At 37.1% G+C, this 15673-nt stretch overlaps 1 protein-coding gene across 12 annotated transcripts in view; it reads left to right on the top strand.

The window, feature by feature from the left end:
• The window catches only part of AFDN (afadin, adherens junction formation factor), a 133415-nt gene that overhangs the window by 67550 nt on the left and 50192 nt on the right, over nucleotides 1-15673 (top strand). For 7 of the 12 annotated variants that reach the window (XM_050895095.1, XM_050895088.1, XM_050895094.1 and 4 more), the window contains 7 exons: nucleotides 2134-2195; nucleotides 3104-3309; nucleotides 7025-7045; nucleotides 7786-7931; nucleotides 10237-10331; nucleotides 13100-13365; nucleotides 13875-14018. In XM_050895095.1, the coding sequence (XP_050751052.1) occupies nucleotides 2134-2195; nucleotides 3104-3309; nucleotides 7025-7045; nucleotides 7786-7931; nucleotides 10237-10331; nucleotides 13100-13365; nucleotides 13875-14018 (940 nt within the window). The remainder of the gene's footprint in view (nucleotides 1-2133; nucleotides 2196-3103; nucleotides 3310-7024; nucleotides 7046-7785; nucleotides 7932-10236; nucleotides 10332-13099; nucleotides 13366-13874; nucleotides 14019-15673) is intronic. The other 5 variants (XM_050895097.1, XM_050895093.1, XM_050895091.1 and 2 more) reach the window with 1 other exon arrangement.

Raw genomic sequence — 15673 nt, 5'->3', positions numbered from 1 at the left:
AGTATTACCTGACACTATACTTAGAGAGGAGGCAACCCCTAATCAATATTTTATGGCCTTGCTAGATATACCCTAACTAGACTTTCAGACTTGTTTAGCTCAGAGAATTTCCTCACCACAGAGAGGATTTTTCTATAAAAGCAATAGCACAAAGACAATATATACTTAAAATGTATCCAGTAACAAAGTAGGTTGGCTAGCTGCTATCATATCAGAAGCACAGAGAGTTATTTTAACTTAAATTACCAATTTGCAAAGCTTAATTAGAGAGTATTTTTTGTGTGTGCTTAGGGAAGGCAGAAAATGGTATATTTGTTGAAGGAAACTCCTATTAAGGTAGCTAAAATAATTGACGTACTGCATCTGTTCCTAGAGAACTACTTTACAGGTAAAACCAAATTAACATTTTTTAAAGAAGTCTTCCTACTTCATATTCATTTCTTTCTTAAAGCCAATTTCCAAAATTCTGTAAGCAATCTTGCACTAATCCATATCAGTTCTCATCTCTTGTCCCGCTTTCTCTCCCATTGGAGGGAAGTCTGAGAATCCTGTTCCTTCCTTTTGTGCTGAAAGGGATCACTGTCTTTTTGTTCTAAAGAAAAGGAAATAAATCATCAGCTGAAATCTGTCACTGGTTTACCAGCCAGTTTGTTGAAATTTTTCTTTGTCTTACTACCATTCCTATAATGACAGATTAAAAATTTCTCTGGAGTTGTCACTATAGTTCTATTTTGATAATGCTGTGTGAGTAGTAGTTATTCTTCTACAGAAGTAATTAAGTTCTCAGTGAAGATGATGCACTTTTGACAGTGTGGAGGTAGTGAGGAATTAGTTCAGCCTAAATATATAGCAATAAAAACAGAGGAAATGCTACAATTTACACACCAGCTGAGTGCTCTTCATAGAGCGTGCTGTCATGTTTGAAATGTAACTGAACTGGCAGAAATTTGTGTACATATTGCCCTGCTGTGCCTGCTGTTCCTTAACTTTCAGCTCCCCAGAACTTCATTTTGCTGAGCACTTGTTATAAAAAAGCATTATCTAGATGGCATAGCTGAGTTCTCTGTTGGTCTAAGTTTTTGCAAGTTTAAAAAACAAAAAACCCCACCAAAACCCAAAGGTACCTTTTAGTTTTTTGATTGAATATGCTAAAATTTAATTTTAGATCTTCTGACATCAGCCTTCAAAGTTATCTTCTGGATTTTTACTACAGGAGATAGCTGAATAAAGGCCTTCGGTATCCTATCTCTTCTTTGTGGCATAACTAATATTTCTCAGGAGAATGAGGCTTATATAATCGTATTACATTTCTTTCTTTATCAAAGTTGCTGGGGAAAGTATAAAGCTACCTATTGTGTTACATGTGGTTAAAAATGGCTATTGCATGCAGAAGATGTTAAGCTTTTACATATTTCCTAAAAATAGATGCCTAACTCCAGAGAACAGCTCAGTTAATGCTTTTGCTTAAGGGAGGAATGAAATATGTGCTTAACCTTTTGTAGACACCAGAAAAATCAATTTTCTGTTCGTTTTTCTCCTCTGTGAATTCTCTGATAGGTACTGACAAGAAAGAGCACTGCAGTCAGCTTAAGGAGGACATAGTTCTAGGGCTCAAGGAATGACTGCTGTTTCTTAACATAGCATAGTAACAGCCATGTGAGGGCAGGGGCTAGATTTTACCTACTTTTCCTCCTTACCAGAAGAAAGGACAAATAGGTTGACCAAGTTTTCATCAGTTTTGAGGGCATTAAAGATAGCAAAGTACATTTATTGTAACCGAGCTGATGTTTCAGGTGAAGCTTCATTCACTTTTTCACGTGTCCATGAATAATTTGTTATTTGAATCCTGTCAATGGCAGATGGCAAACTGATCCCATCAGTCTGCCATACAGTGCAGAAGAGGGTGTTCATTAATATCACAGACTCCACAGTTCCAGTCTGTATTTTGATCTGTTGTGTGGAGGGCAAATACAGCTTGAATGATTCTAGAGGAAAGGTAAAAAAAGGATTATTTTGGGGAAGGATGTTGTGTCAGCATTTGGAACCACTGTATTTGGAGAAATCTGTCATTTTACAGTGGAATTAATATCACCCATGTGGATTGTTTGTTCAATTTTTGTCGTCTTTCTTTAGACCTCAGGATACCCATGGACCAGAACTGATACTACCTGCCAGTATTGAATTCAGGGAAAGCTGTAAGTAAATTGTGAAGTTATAACGCTAACCTGTTGACATGTTTTTCTATAGTGTAAAATTTCAGTCAGTTTGAAAACTTAAGGGTAACTTAAGTAAACATTGAAAAGAATAATAATAAGTTATCAAGATGGAACAGATGATAGCTAATCCAGTAATATAATTTATTTTGTTGGGGAGGGTGAACAGACACTTCAGGTATTGAGGCAGGTTCATGCATATCTAATTCTAATTGCATTTCAACTCTTTATCTTCAGATATTCAAATATAACTGTGAAAAAATTGTTAATGTCACCTCCTCAACAGTACATTGAATTCATTCTCTTCTACACAGTTCTCCATGCCTTGGATAATAGATTGCATCTTGGTCAAAATCCATTTTATGTAAAATCTGATTAAGTTTAAATTTTCATTTAGAATTTAATTTTTTGTTGTCTTAGCCCCCAGGTTTTTAAGGTCTCAGATCTGGTAGAAAAGTGTCATACCAGAGATTGTCCAGACTTCAGATATTTGAAACTAAATAGATTTGTGAGCAAGTAAAGACAGATTTTTATTAGTGTAAAATTCCCTATGATAAGGAAGCTTTGTAGGAATAAAATGGACAAGAGAAACCTTGCATTTTCCTGTTCCCTTGAAGATGCATATTTTCAGCAGAGATAGGAAATAGTACAGAAATGTTTCCTGATGATCAGATTTTCTAGCTTTATATGGAAGTGTGTTGTTAGTGTGCCTAAGTAACTGTAGTACATAATAGACAATTTAGAGTTCAAATTCCTGTAAGTTGCTCTCCTCTCTCCCCCTCCTCCTCCAAAAAGAAATCCTCTATGCCCCAAGTTATGAAATTATTTTATTTCATTTTCTTTCTGTCTTTGGCTTTATGACATGTTGGTTTTTTCCTCTTTCTCTACAGCTGAAGATGCCTTCTTATCTGCCATTATAAATTACACAAACAGCTCAACAGTTCATTTTAAGCTGTCACCTACGTATGTTTTATATATGACATGTCGGTATGTATTGTCAAGCCAGTACAGACCTGACATCACTCCTGCTGAGCGTACTCACAAAGTCATTGCAATAGTCAACAAGATGGTGAACATGATGGAAGGAGTGATACAGGTGAGTTTCTCTGCAAAAACATGTCAAGGGAATTAAATACATGTTGTAGACTATCTAGTAACCTTCTTAGTCTTTTTCTTAGTGCTTAACCAACTATTGTTAAGGGTCAGACTAATATCTGTATTGATTGCCCATATGAAGGTTTGCTTTTGTGTCAATGAATAATGTCAGCAGTAAAAAAACTCTCTCCTGAGCAATGTGGGAGGTTAGGGAGGGGCTGCTGCTCTGCAGATACGTTCTCTGACAAGAAGTTACTCTTCTGTTCTCTAGAAGGTAAGGTCTTTGCAAGCATTTCTGGCCGTGAGCTCTTGTAAAATAAGTTGGATGTCCTTATTAGAGAATATCGTATAGATAGCAGTTGTGCACTGATTGATGCTTGAAGTGAACATACTACAAAGAAACATGACTTCTTAATTTTGATCCTGTTACTTTTTACAACTTCTGTAACGACAAAAATGGTAGTAAAACTGGACTTTTTGAACCAAACTGACACAATTGCTTTATAAAGGGAAATATAAGTTCTCAAATGTTCCAACATCTTATATGTAGTCTGATGCTATTGCTATTACATGTGCAAGACTTCTACAGAAGCACAGGGAGAGTTCTGTTTTGTGTAGGAATGCAGGATAAGATCCACTGGATTGTGAAATTAGACAATGCCTTGCACTGTGCAACTGTTGATAAAACGTAATGGTCATTTCCTGAAAAAGAAGTGCTAGTTCAGGTATCCTCACTAACTAATTAATTATTGTAACTTCTTTGTCTGCAGGTTTTTCTCAGAGGAAAATTGAAATATATTTCTATATTTATTAAAACACATACGTTTGTTGCAAAAAGTACTGCCATAGTAGCCCATACAGAGCAAGGACCCTGCTGCGCTAGGCACTGTACAAGCCTAACAAACGCATCAGTCCTGCTTTAGAGAATTTACGATGCAAGTGTTACACAACAGAGTAAGGGAGAAGAGGAAAGTGAACAACAGGAGAGTGGCATGAAAGTCCCAGCAAACCAAAACTGTTCAGCTTTTGTTCAGGTTTTGGAAAGATCTAGTGGAGTTTTCAGCAGGGAGAATGTTATAATTAGACAGCTCTGTAAACAGTTACAACAGGCCCCCACCTTTCACAAGAAAGAATGGGAGAAAATGCTAGTGTTGAAGATGCTTTACAGTAAGAAAAGACAGACTAGCCTTTCATGTACATTCTGAAGCTGATGAGACGTTGAAAGGTGGTTTGAATCTGAAGTGAAGCACTAGTACATTGCTTTGAGTCTTGATGCAGTGATAAATGGATATTTGATAAAACTGAAATGGTATCAAAAATTAAATATTTAGGTTCTGCGATAAAAAAATAAAATCTGGTTGTGGAAGAGTGAATTTGTTAAAGTCAGAGGGGAGACTGTGGCAGTAGTGGAGAACATGAAATGCAAAGAGCCTGAACATAAGCAATTTAGTTGGGAGAATGGAAAGTAAACAATGAAAGGGTAGGCTTCAAATATAATCTGGAAATTACAGGGCTGAATCAAAGGAAGTCACTAGGTTTATGTAACGAATGTAAACTAGTAACAATGACCCAAAAAGACTTAGGGTGACAGGGATGGGTACAGTGGGAAAGCAAAGATAAAGTTCTGCATTCTTTGTGTTGAACCAAAATGGATAACCATGTAGCTGCTAGAAGATACTAGAGAGGTGGACTCAAACATCAGTTTGATTTGAAAACAAAGCTAGAAAATAGATTATCCTGTGAAAACATTCATGTACAGCACTGAGAAGGGCTTCGCAAATCAAGTCCAGCCTTGCGGTTGTTGCAAGCAAGTGTATTTTATATAATCCTGCTAATAGTGTTACAAAACTGTTAAAGTGTTTGTCTGGACTGTCCTTTGTGAAAGCCCATTTCTACAGTCTTGCAACTCTATAGTTGCAATCTAATCTCCAACCTAAAATTTAAGGAAGACATCAACGAGGAAGTGGTAGCTGCATTTGTGGTTTGTGAAAGATGTTTTCTAGTTGAAAGAAATAAACTGAAGAGAGTTGGAGGTTGAAGAAAGTTGGGAGGAGGTTCTTTCAAATATCATGCTGAAGAAGCTGGAGGAAAGGCGGGAGGAAAGGCGGAAAATTACAAATGTGATGAAAGAGTAGAACTTCAGTGAGTTTGAAGGGTTAATGGGCTGGAGACAAAGAAATGCATTGATTCTAGAGCTTGACCAGGAAAATGTCATTAGCTTGGACCTGTCTTATTGGAGTATAAACAGTACTAGCTAAGCTAAGTCAAATTACTTCATCTAAGCTGTAGAATGAGTGGTTATATTGATGGCTGGCACAGTTAAATTACCATGTAATAAGTCGCTATCTCACAATAGCTTTTTTGTATGTCTCAACTGTAAAGCATGCCTGCACTGAAAGGGATCTGAGGGTGTGAAAGACGGAGAAGACAGATGGGAGGCAAGGGGAGAGAGGCACCCAAAACAGAAGTAGAGGGAAGGTGCACAAGCTCTTGTGCTGTACTGTGGGAGTAAAATAAATTGTTTCGATCCTAATTTTGCCTGCCTAGATTGTAAGGAGACTTGATGGCGTTCTGAAGTTACTCAAGAAATACTTGCTAACAAATTAAGTGACTTCTGTAGTCTTTGCATTAGTGTATGCAAATATTACAGAAGACTTCATATGAAATAAGGATAAAATTGGAGAGATCTATGAGAAGGCTCAGTGCTTTCAATAAAAATCTAGAAATAGAAACTTAATTCATATAAAAAAGCCAATTTTTTTTTTTTCCCCAAATCATTCTGTGGCATTTCTGATCCTCTGCAAATTTTAACATCTCCTGTTGTAGAAGGAGCATCTCCTTTTGTTCTGTGCCGACACGTCTTCAGTCAGTTCAGAGTGTCTTGGTTGGAAAGGGGGAAGAAACAAAAAAGCAGTGGCAATATGGTTTTTTGAGCTCTAACTAAAATTATAATAGTAACAGCAAATGACACCTCAAAGTTTTGCATCTAAGCTCACTGTGTTGCAGGTGGGGGAGAGTGGTCTGAATAGAAAGCCAAAAAGAATTAAGTAAGAGCTCAGTTTTAAATAATCAGACAAACATATCTGATGGGTTGGTTTTTTTGTTTGCTTAACTCAGTGTAGCTTATATGTAACAGCATTTAAGAAGCTTAGTGTGGTATTTCATTTGACTCTTTTGTTGTTTAAGACAGTCTTTTTGTTCTTTAATTGAAAAGCCATGTATTAAATCTGTCCTAGGTGTTTTATGTTTTTTGTTTGATTTTATTTGTTGGGTTTTTTTTCTGGTGGGGATTTTCTGTCCCCCTTTGTGTGTGTTTGTACACTGTCTTCATTGCAGCAGTGTGGGCAAATAGCTCCCTGGATCTGTTACCTGGATGACTAGTTACCCCGTTGCCTGCAAAAAGTTCTGCAGGGTTTCTGTGGTGCACTGAGCGTGGAATAACCAGCTAGTCTGGGATGTCAAGTAGTATAGGGCATTCGTTGAATTATTTGTGACGTGGGCACTTCAGTTCTTAGCTGTTGTGCTACTAGTCCTATTAAAATAATTCATTTTTTAAAAGGGGCTCAGTTGCATCGTAGCTACTGATGAATGCATCTGTGTATAACTGTGAACGTGTTGTACCTTCATATTTAGTGTTTGATTTCTAAAGCTATCATGATTGTTCACAAGTTTCTTTCTTCTATTCTGTTTGATTTCCTTCGTCCGTTTTTCTCCAGGAGGTAGACCAGGTTGATCAGGTAGGATATATTGCTGGGAACTGATCCTAGCTATGTTGGCTTAGCTCAGTTTCTCATGCTGCTTCCATATCAAAATACAATACTCAAACAGCTGGACTTGAACAGTTCATAACACTCATTCAGCAACTGGAACATGCAGTACTAAAATCCTTTTTTGACTTTGCAACTTTTACGGCATTCCATAATTTCTGCTTAACGCACTTCAATGTGGATATGAAATGACCAAAGTTCTTTTTCTTCCCTTTATTTTCTTTTTTGTTGTTTGTGGTTCCTATTCTTTGGATTTCATCTGAGGTTGCCTGGCCTGGCATTTGTGGTCGGGAGATGGTGAGATAGATCAGTACTTGATACTGAATCACCTGGTATCAAAGCCAGTGAGCGCAGTATCAGAATGGCAGTGGGCAGTAGTGAATATGCGCTTAAAAGTGCACAGATTACCAGATACTGCATTCCGCTAAGCTCTTAGCACTATATAACTAGATGCTTATCTAGTGGCTTTATTGATACGGCTATTGGCAATTTAACAGAATTTCATGTGTTCAGTGAACGTGTTAAAATTGCACTTACCAGTTACAGCAATTGCAATATTACGTATAAACATTTTGCAAATATCTGGTATCTGAGATATGTTTGGTGAAATGGGAAAAGGTACTGGTCTATCTTTTGGAGCCTTTTTAAACTGCTGTGCTTTATCAGAAAACTATTTCCCTGTATTATTTCCTGCTTCTTTCTGCTTACAGAAACAGAAGAATATTGCTGGGGCACTTGCCTTTTGGATGGCAAATGCATCTGAATTACTGAATTTCATAAAGCAAGACAGAGATCTTAGCCGAATTACTGTGGATGCACAAGATGTTTTGGCACACTTGGTTCAAATGGCATTCAAGTAAGGCTGTCAAACTTCTGTTTCACTTAACATAGTCTATGTTTCTGTGGTTTTTAGAATAACTTCACATTTTTGTAAAATTTTAGGTATAGCAATAATGTCTTTTGTGTATTGTTAAATATCTGAGAGGAGGACATAGAGGCTAGACTTACTTCTTTAGACAGGTACTTTGTTTTATGAATATGGATCACTAGGCTATGCAGGGAGTTTCACCTGTTAGCTGTTCTTGTGATAGTTGAGACTGCCAATGAAAATTTTACGGAAATGTTATTTAAATTTAGTTTGATTGCTTTCTCTTAATTTAAGGTTTTTATGGAGGTGTGAGGAAAGGATATTTTTGCTGTTAATATATTAAATACATAGGCTTAAATATTTACGGGTCTCTACAGTAATGAACCTTGCGCTCTTCAAGGGCTTCTAATTATAATCTACTTTCATAATTCGCATAAATAGCAATTTGCACAGTGTTTTTTTGCACAGTTTTTTCTTAAAAACGTAAAGAGAGGTTTTGGCTTGGGGTAAAACCAACCTGTGCTTGTCAGCTCAGGCAATTACAGTACTGATTAAAAGAAAAATTGAATGAAGTATCCAATGGGAAGGGAAATCCTCTGAGGAAAGGGTCCTCGAACAAAGATAACAACATTGAGTAAGAACAGCACTGATCAACAAGAAAGGCTTAGTTTTTGTTCATATTTAGATTCCCCCCGCCCCAAGCCACTATTGAACAAGTATTTCTCAGCAAATTTGTGTCTCTGAAACTAACGTTTAGACAAGTCCTAGTGTACCTTAGGGGACTTATACCCAGCCTTCCTGCACTTGTAGGATGTCTATTTTAAATATAGTCTTTTCACACTTCTGTAATAGCACAGAATATAATCTTTCTTCTTTTTATACTGTGGCAGGATTGGGACACCTAACCGTGGTTTAACTGTTTAGCTTTAAGGGGGACTGTATTGCTCTAAAGAGCAATATGTAGTATGTGAAACCTTATCATTGCTTTCTGAACTTTTGAAAGGTACCAGAGATGCACCAAACCACTTTGTATGTACTCCTACAGACTTCCCCCCCCCGCCCCTCGGTTGGTGAATTATGGGCAAATAGGGTGTAGCAAGTAATTATTTTGACAAAGTCTTTCAATTTGTATAGCACCTTTAAATTGCTGACTTGTTAATGAAGCTATGCCTTTTTGCCACAGGTCAGTGTTTTGGATTGGTGTCTTGAAACAACTCTGCTACTTCAATTTGCTAGATAGTCATTGAATACAGAATATTGCTGTAGCTAGGAAGGAACGGCCCTGTATTTTTTCCCTGTACACGATAAGCAGGCTGGATGCAAAAGGGTATTTCTGGATTTCAGCTGTGTCCGAGTTCTTCCCTAAGTACACTGTAACATGGCAGATTCCAAATGGATGTATTAAACTTTTGGAGAACTGTGGAATATATATTTAGAAGGCAAATAAAAAAGCACAACAGAAGCATGAAAAGAAAGAAATCTGCTGTGAAAATGTTATTTAATAGTAACAACTGGCATACACCAGAATTGGTTGAAATTGCCATAGCTTTTGTTTTCTAGCAATTGAGAGTATTTTATTAAAAATGTTACCAGTGAAACAGAAACGGGAGCTGTAGAAAGCCATGAAATATTTTCCTTTATATATGTCATTACAATTTGATTCCCTTTTAGTTTCAGTTCTTAACAGAAAATGTATAAATTATCAAAAACCGTGTTAAAGAAAATGTTTAATTATTAGAAGAGAAAGAATACTAGAACATGCTTTTCATTTCACTGTAGTTAAAGGTAAGAGAAATACAAGAATCAAAAAACTGTTTGCACAAAACACTAGGGCCATTTCAGGATCTTGTGTATTGGCTCAAAATAGGAAAATTTTATTTATTTTTTTTTTTACCACTACCCTTGGTAGATTTTAAAACAGAGAAAAGTGCAAGAACTATTTTTTCCAAACAGAAATACAGTCTTACAGGAACAAAGTTTGGCCTGACAGCATCTGTTGATGAAGCATATGACCTTCGCTTACAAGTGTGGTAGCAATATTGCATTTAAGTGGCTGTGTTTGTTCCCTGACAACCTAATTGTTTTTCAAACATTTCTAGGAAAGATATGGGAGAACTGGTCTCTCTGGCTTTTTAAAAAGTATTATTTGGTTCCTTATAGTCACATACATAACACTGCGATTTCAGGAATCTTGTGATTCGATAGATCTCTTTTCTTTAGAAGCATCCATAATGAACACATACAGGATTTTAAAATTTCTTTTTTTTTTTTTTTTCCCCCCGCTTCCTTCCAGGTACCTGGTTCATTGTCTGCAATCAGAGCTTAATAACTACATGCCAGCATTCCTTGATGATCCAGAGGAAAATAATCCTCAGAGGCCTAAAATAGGTTAGAATACTTGATCTTTTCTTGTGTCTTTCAAACCATACAATTAGCAATAAACAAAATTTTTCTTAACAGTGATATGACATTTACAAGTTGCCCTAACCCCTGAGAATTGTTTGGATCAATTTTTTATGGATGATAAGAAAGGACAGTAGTGACATTCAAATGATCTATATCGGGTTTAAAAATCATGGAATAATTTAGTTTGTAGGGCAACCTCTGGATGTCATCTAATCCAGTGTCTTGCTCAAGGCAGGTGCAACTGGATCAGGTTGTTCAGAGTATTGCCCAGTTGAGTTTTGAATCTCCAGTGAAGGATGGAGATGCCACAACATCTCTGAGTAACCTCTTCCAACATTTGACCACCCTCATGGTGAAAATACTTTTCCTATATCTAATTGGAATTTCCTGTGTTGCAATTTTTGTGTTGGTTTGTCTGTTGTTCTGTGCAATCACTGTGGACCTTTGAGAGGGACCTTGTTCTGAACCCTCCCATTAGGTAGATGAAGACAGCAATAAGCTGTGCCCTTAGCCTTCTCTTGCCCCAGGATGAACCAAATCCACTTCTCTGTCCCTCTTTTATGTCCTTTTGTCCAGCCCCCTAATCATCTTGGTGGCTCTCTGCTGAATTTGCTCCATTAAATTGGTATCCTCCTTGTGCTGGGGAGTCTAAAACTGGATGCTGTGCTCCAGATGCAGCCTCACAAATGCTGAATGCATAGGAAGGATTGCTTCCCTCCCTCCTGCTAGCTGCACTGCTGCTAACTTAACAGCTTAGTATGCAACTGGCTACCTTTCAAGCAAGGACACGCTGCTCAATCACATTCAACTTGATGTTTACCAGGATCTCTACATCATTTTCAGTAGGGCTGCTTTCTATTCAGATGGCACCTAGCCTATACTGTTGCATAGACTTATGCCTTCCCAGATGCAGGACTTGGCAATTGCCTTTGAACTTCATGAACTCCCTTGTCAGCCCATTTCTCCAGCCTACTGAGGCCTTTCTGAAAAATATCGCTGCCATTCAGCATATCAATATTTCCCCCCAGCTTGGTATCATCTGTGAATTTGCTGAGAATGCACTCCATCCAATCACTCAGGTCATTAATAAAGTCATTAAACAGTATCAGTCCCAGCCTCAATCCATGAGGGAAGCGAGTAATAGCTGACTGCCAACTGGACTTTGTATCCACAAATCCGCCAAGTCCAGTGGTCCACCCAATTCTCTACCTACGTTATCATCTGCTTATCCAGTCCTTATCTCAGCAATTTCACTGTAAGGATGCTATGGGAGAATCTGACAAAGTACCTCCCAGGTACTAAGATTAAGATGACTGGCCTTGTAGATTCCTGCCAAGGATCCCTGCCATGATACTTTAAATATGATAGTGCTTCACAGCGATGTCAGCCTTCCTGGGCTGTTCCTGTCCATGAGAGCATTCTAGTCATGTGTGCTATCCCACTATGTCTGTAATCACGGCTCAGTGACTGTGCTCAGACTTCTAATGCCTCTTGTTGTTTTCCATGCTGAACGCATTCACGGACAGGCCCCTGAGATAGGACCCCCCGTTGTGCTTTTCATGGGGAAAGTGTGAGAGCCTCCTACATGATGTAGCCTGATGACTAAAGAAGAAAATGGAAAATGTAAAAAATACTCAAGTTTGAAGGGATTAACTGGGGATAAAAGGTTAGGAAGAGTTAAGAAAATAGTGATATTCTGAATAATTGAAGTAAAGGTGATCTGCAGAGCTATTAAGTACAGTCATTCTGTTCAACTACAAACAGTATTTATACAAAGTTCATATATACTTCCTGGTCTTTTGGGTATTAAGCTTGCTGCAATTGCTTTTTTTCCTGTGTTGAATGTTGAAGGAAGAATAAAAAGATGTACTGTTTTGTTTTTAGTGCCCTATACTGTAAGAGAGAGAACTTTCTGGGACACAAACCCTGAAAAAGTAGCAAACTGACAATGGAATAAAGGCGGATGATGTTCATTATTTCAGTTATTTTTGAGCTGCTTTATAGATTTCTGTCTTATACAGATAATTTTTTTCAGTCACAATCCTGTGTTTCAATGCTAAAGAAATTAATTTGATGGTCTCTTCAATAGAGATTTCAGATAAACGTATTGCCTTAAAAGAAGGCTTTGAGATAAATGTTCTGCTTGCATTAATATATTCCACCAGGAAGCATATAAGGATATTTGCTCTTGGTGAAGCTAACAGGAGGTCCTTATTGCTTCTTACATAATGTTGCAGTGAACTAATGGGCAAAAGGAAATTTGAATAATATTTTAAAAAACTAATGTGTAAAGTACATCATGCAGTGCGCATAGTTTCTGCTGAAATTTGTGAATACAGTTTCATATTTAACTGCAAGGAGCTATGGAATAATTGCAATATGCATTTGAAAGAGTAGAATATAAAGTTTTTAACTTGTTATTAAAAAGAACAGAAAAATGAGTTTACTCAAGTGAGGACATGATTTAACTGTCAGATATAACCAATGATATACTTGTATACTAAATATTTCCCCAGAATAATTTATTGTCGTTTCAGGAGTTAAAAAATATATTTCAGCTATCAGTTTAATGTTGTTCCATCTTGAAAACCACAAAGCAGTGAATTTATTTCTGAAAGTCTGTATAGCTTAAATACATGTAGGTTCTACCAGGCATTCACCAACCTGGGTTAGGTGTCTCCATTTATGGCCTAAACCAGTTGTACATTGCAGTATGTGAATGTGACTTACTTTTTGTTTTACCTCTATAGATGATGTGCTGCATACATTGACTGGAGCTATGTCCCTTTTGCGACGATGTAGAGTCAATGCTGCTCTGACTATACAGCTCTTCTCCCAGCTGTTTCATTTTATCAACATGTGGCTTTTTAACAGATTAGTTACGGCCCCAGATTCAGGGTTATGTTCACATTATTGGGGAGCTATTGTTCGTCAACAGTTGGGCCATATTGAAGCCTGGGCAGAAAAACAGGGTTTAGAATTGGCTGCTGATTGCCACCTGAGCAGAATAGTGCAGGTGAGTGTGTATTTCTCATTAACACTTCTCCCATAATTGTATATTCAAAGAGAGTATTTGTATATTCTGTGTTCCTAGAGAATAGCATGTGGACAAGTGTAGTTTGTGTGAATCCATCCTGTAACATTGAGGTAGCATGCAAAAACACAAAATATGTTTTCAACATAATTAATATTTAAGTTACAAGTGAAATTAATAATTAGTGATTTTAGCCAACATGCTGTTCAATTTCTGTTTATAAGACTGAGCTATAACTATGCTGAACAGAGACAAGAAGAGTAGCTGAAAAATTGATATGCCTCATTTATGATAGGTTTAGTATTAATTAATCTTGTAGGTACAGGAGATATATTTAGTGGTTGTTTTGAGGATATTTATGTTGCTTCTGTAACAAATCTGGCTTCTTGCTTTGTCTCTTCCTATCTCTCATCTAAAGAAAACTCAGAAACAAGGCTTAAGGTTTCAGTCTGGTTTGGATTTGTCTCCTCTGACTTCTTTTTCTCTCCTAGGCAACCACATTGCTTACCATGGACAAATATTCACATGCAGATGTTCCAAATATTAACAGTACTTGCTTTAAGCTGAATTCTCTGCAGCTACAAGCTTTGTTGCAGAATTATCACTGTGCTCCAGATGAACCACTCATCCCAACAGTAAGTCTCTTCTATCACTTACTGTGCTGCTTAACATACCTGAGGAATATAGACTTAAAATAAAAACACTGCCTGAAAATAGCTGTCTTATTGTTGATTGGTTTGGAATTGTTACGAGAAGAGTCAGAGCAGGCAATCTGCTCTCCATACAATAAGAAGTATTGGTGGTATCAGCCTGCTTCTGGGCACCAACTTTGGTGGGTGTACTTCACTGCAACTCGAGCAGAATATTACCAAAAATCTCTCTTGCACAGAGTTGGAACGTAAGGTAACACTGCATGTTGAGCATACTCGGAGAGGTGTCACTGCACCTTACACCATTTGTGGATGAAATCCACAAGTAAGGCCGTAGAGGAGAGGCGCACAGAGCACTCCCAAAAGCTAGTTCTATGTATAACCACAGGAACAAAGATTGAAATTTTGACTATAGAAATCAAATGCTTAGTGTTCCTGCTTCTTTCTTTTTACATGTGGGATGTAAAAATCCATGAATCTTGAATCCCTTCATATAAGCAGCAGACAGATTGTTACATGGAACGTGTATGTAGAGAGAGATATATGTTGTTTTCAGAACTGGTTTTTATCTTGATATTTAAGCCATAACTTACTGTTCTAAGTTTTATCCATGGGAAACATCTCTTTGGCAAGAGTCAAAAGAGATTTTGTGTTCCTTGCAGAATTGTAATTGTATGTGGATGAAAACAAGGTAAACCCTGATTACAGGATAGTTGACTGATCTCAAAAATCTTACAAAGTGAAGATAATCTAATATTTATATAACTGAATGCATTGTCTACAAAGTCTATTTTTTAATAACTTTGGATGCATCTGTTTATTAAATCAAAGGTATTAATATGTTCTAATGGTTCTAAAGGTGTTAAAGGGGACTTGTAGCTTGGATATATTTTTATATATTGGCTACCAAACCAAAAAGTCTTTTGCTGAAGAACATAGCTTGTATTTCCTGTTTACACATAGGTAGAATTCCACAGTTTATTATTATTGTTCTTTAGGGACCACCAAAGAAATACAGTGCTAAACTTGACAGGCTGTCTTTGTGTCAGAGGGAGGATTACAATATGGCTAGTTCGTTCTGTTGTGATGAAGTGGTATTTGGGACTTCTGTGCTCCTTGCTATGAAAAAGACTTGAACACTCAAACTCTGACTTACTGCTGCCAAATCTGAAAAATTTCAAGGCTTCGAATTTGTTCAAAGGAATATAAATGTATTTATTTCTACAAACTTTAGTTTGATGTAATTCTTTTAAAAATTAGCACCTTTTATGGTAAAAAGGCCCTTCTCAAAGAGCACTTCTAAAGGCAGGCTGGATTTATCTGACTTCCCCCTGGAAATTTGCTGAAACTGAACATTCAGATGAGAACACTTACATTGTTTTGTCTCAACTGTGTTCTGCATTGTGCTCCAGTAATAAAATTGTTGTATCAAGCTTACGGATTCTGAGTTGCATGTTAGTGTAACTGAGGTGAGATTAAGACCAAACTGTTAAGCTGGTCTTGGGAGCCATGTAGAAGCTGTAGAAAGAGACCAGAAATCACATCTGAATCTTTGGTAAAGCAAATACTTGTAGTAAAGGAATCTATATGTAATATTTGTAGCAGCTTCAGATAAATTAATTGTAGTAATTCTGACTTGA

This window comes from Gymnogyps californianus, chromosome 3, assembly GCF_018139145.2.
Source record: "Gymnogyps californianus isolate 813 chromosome 3, ASM1813914v2, whole genome shotgun sequence".
Taxonomy (NCBI): domain Eukaryota; kingdom Metazoa; phylum Chordata; class Aves; order Accipitriformes; family Cathartidae; genus Gymnogyps; species Gymnogyps californianus.
Note: the sequence above shows the minus strand (reverse complement) of the source record. Positions and strands in the feature narration are given on the sequence as shown.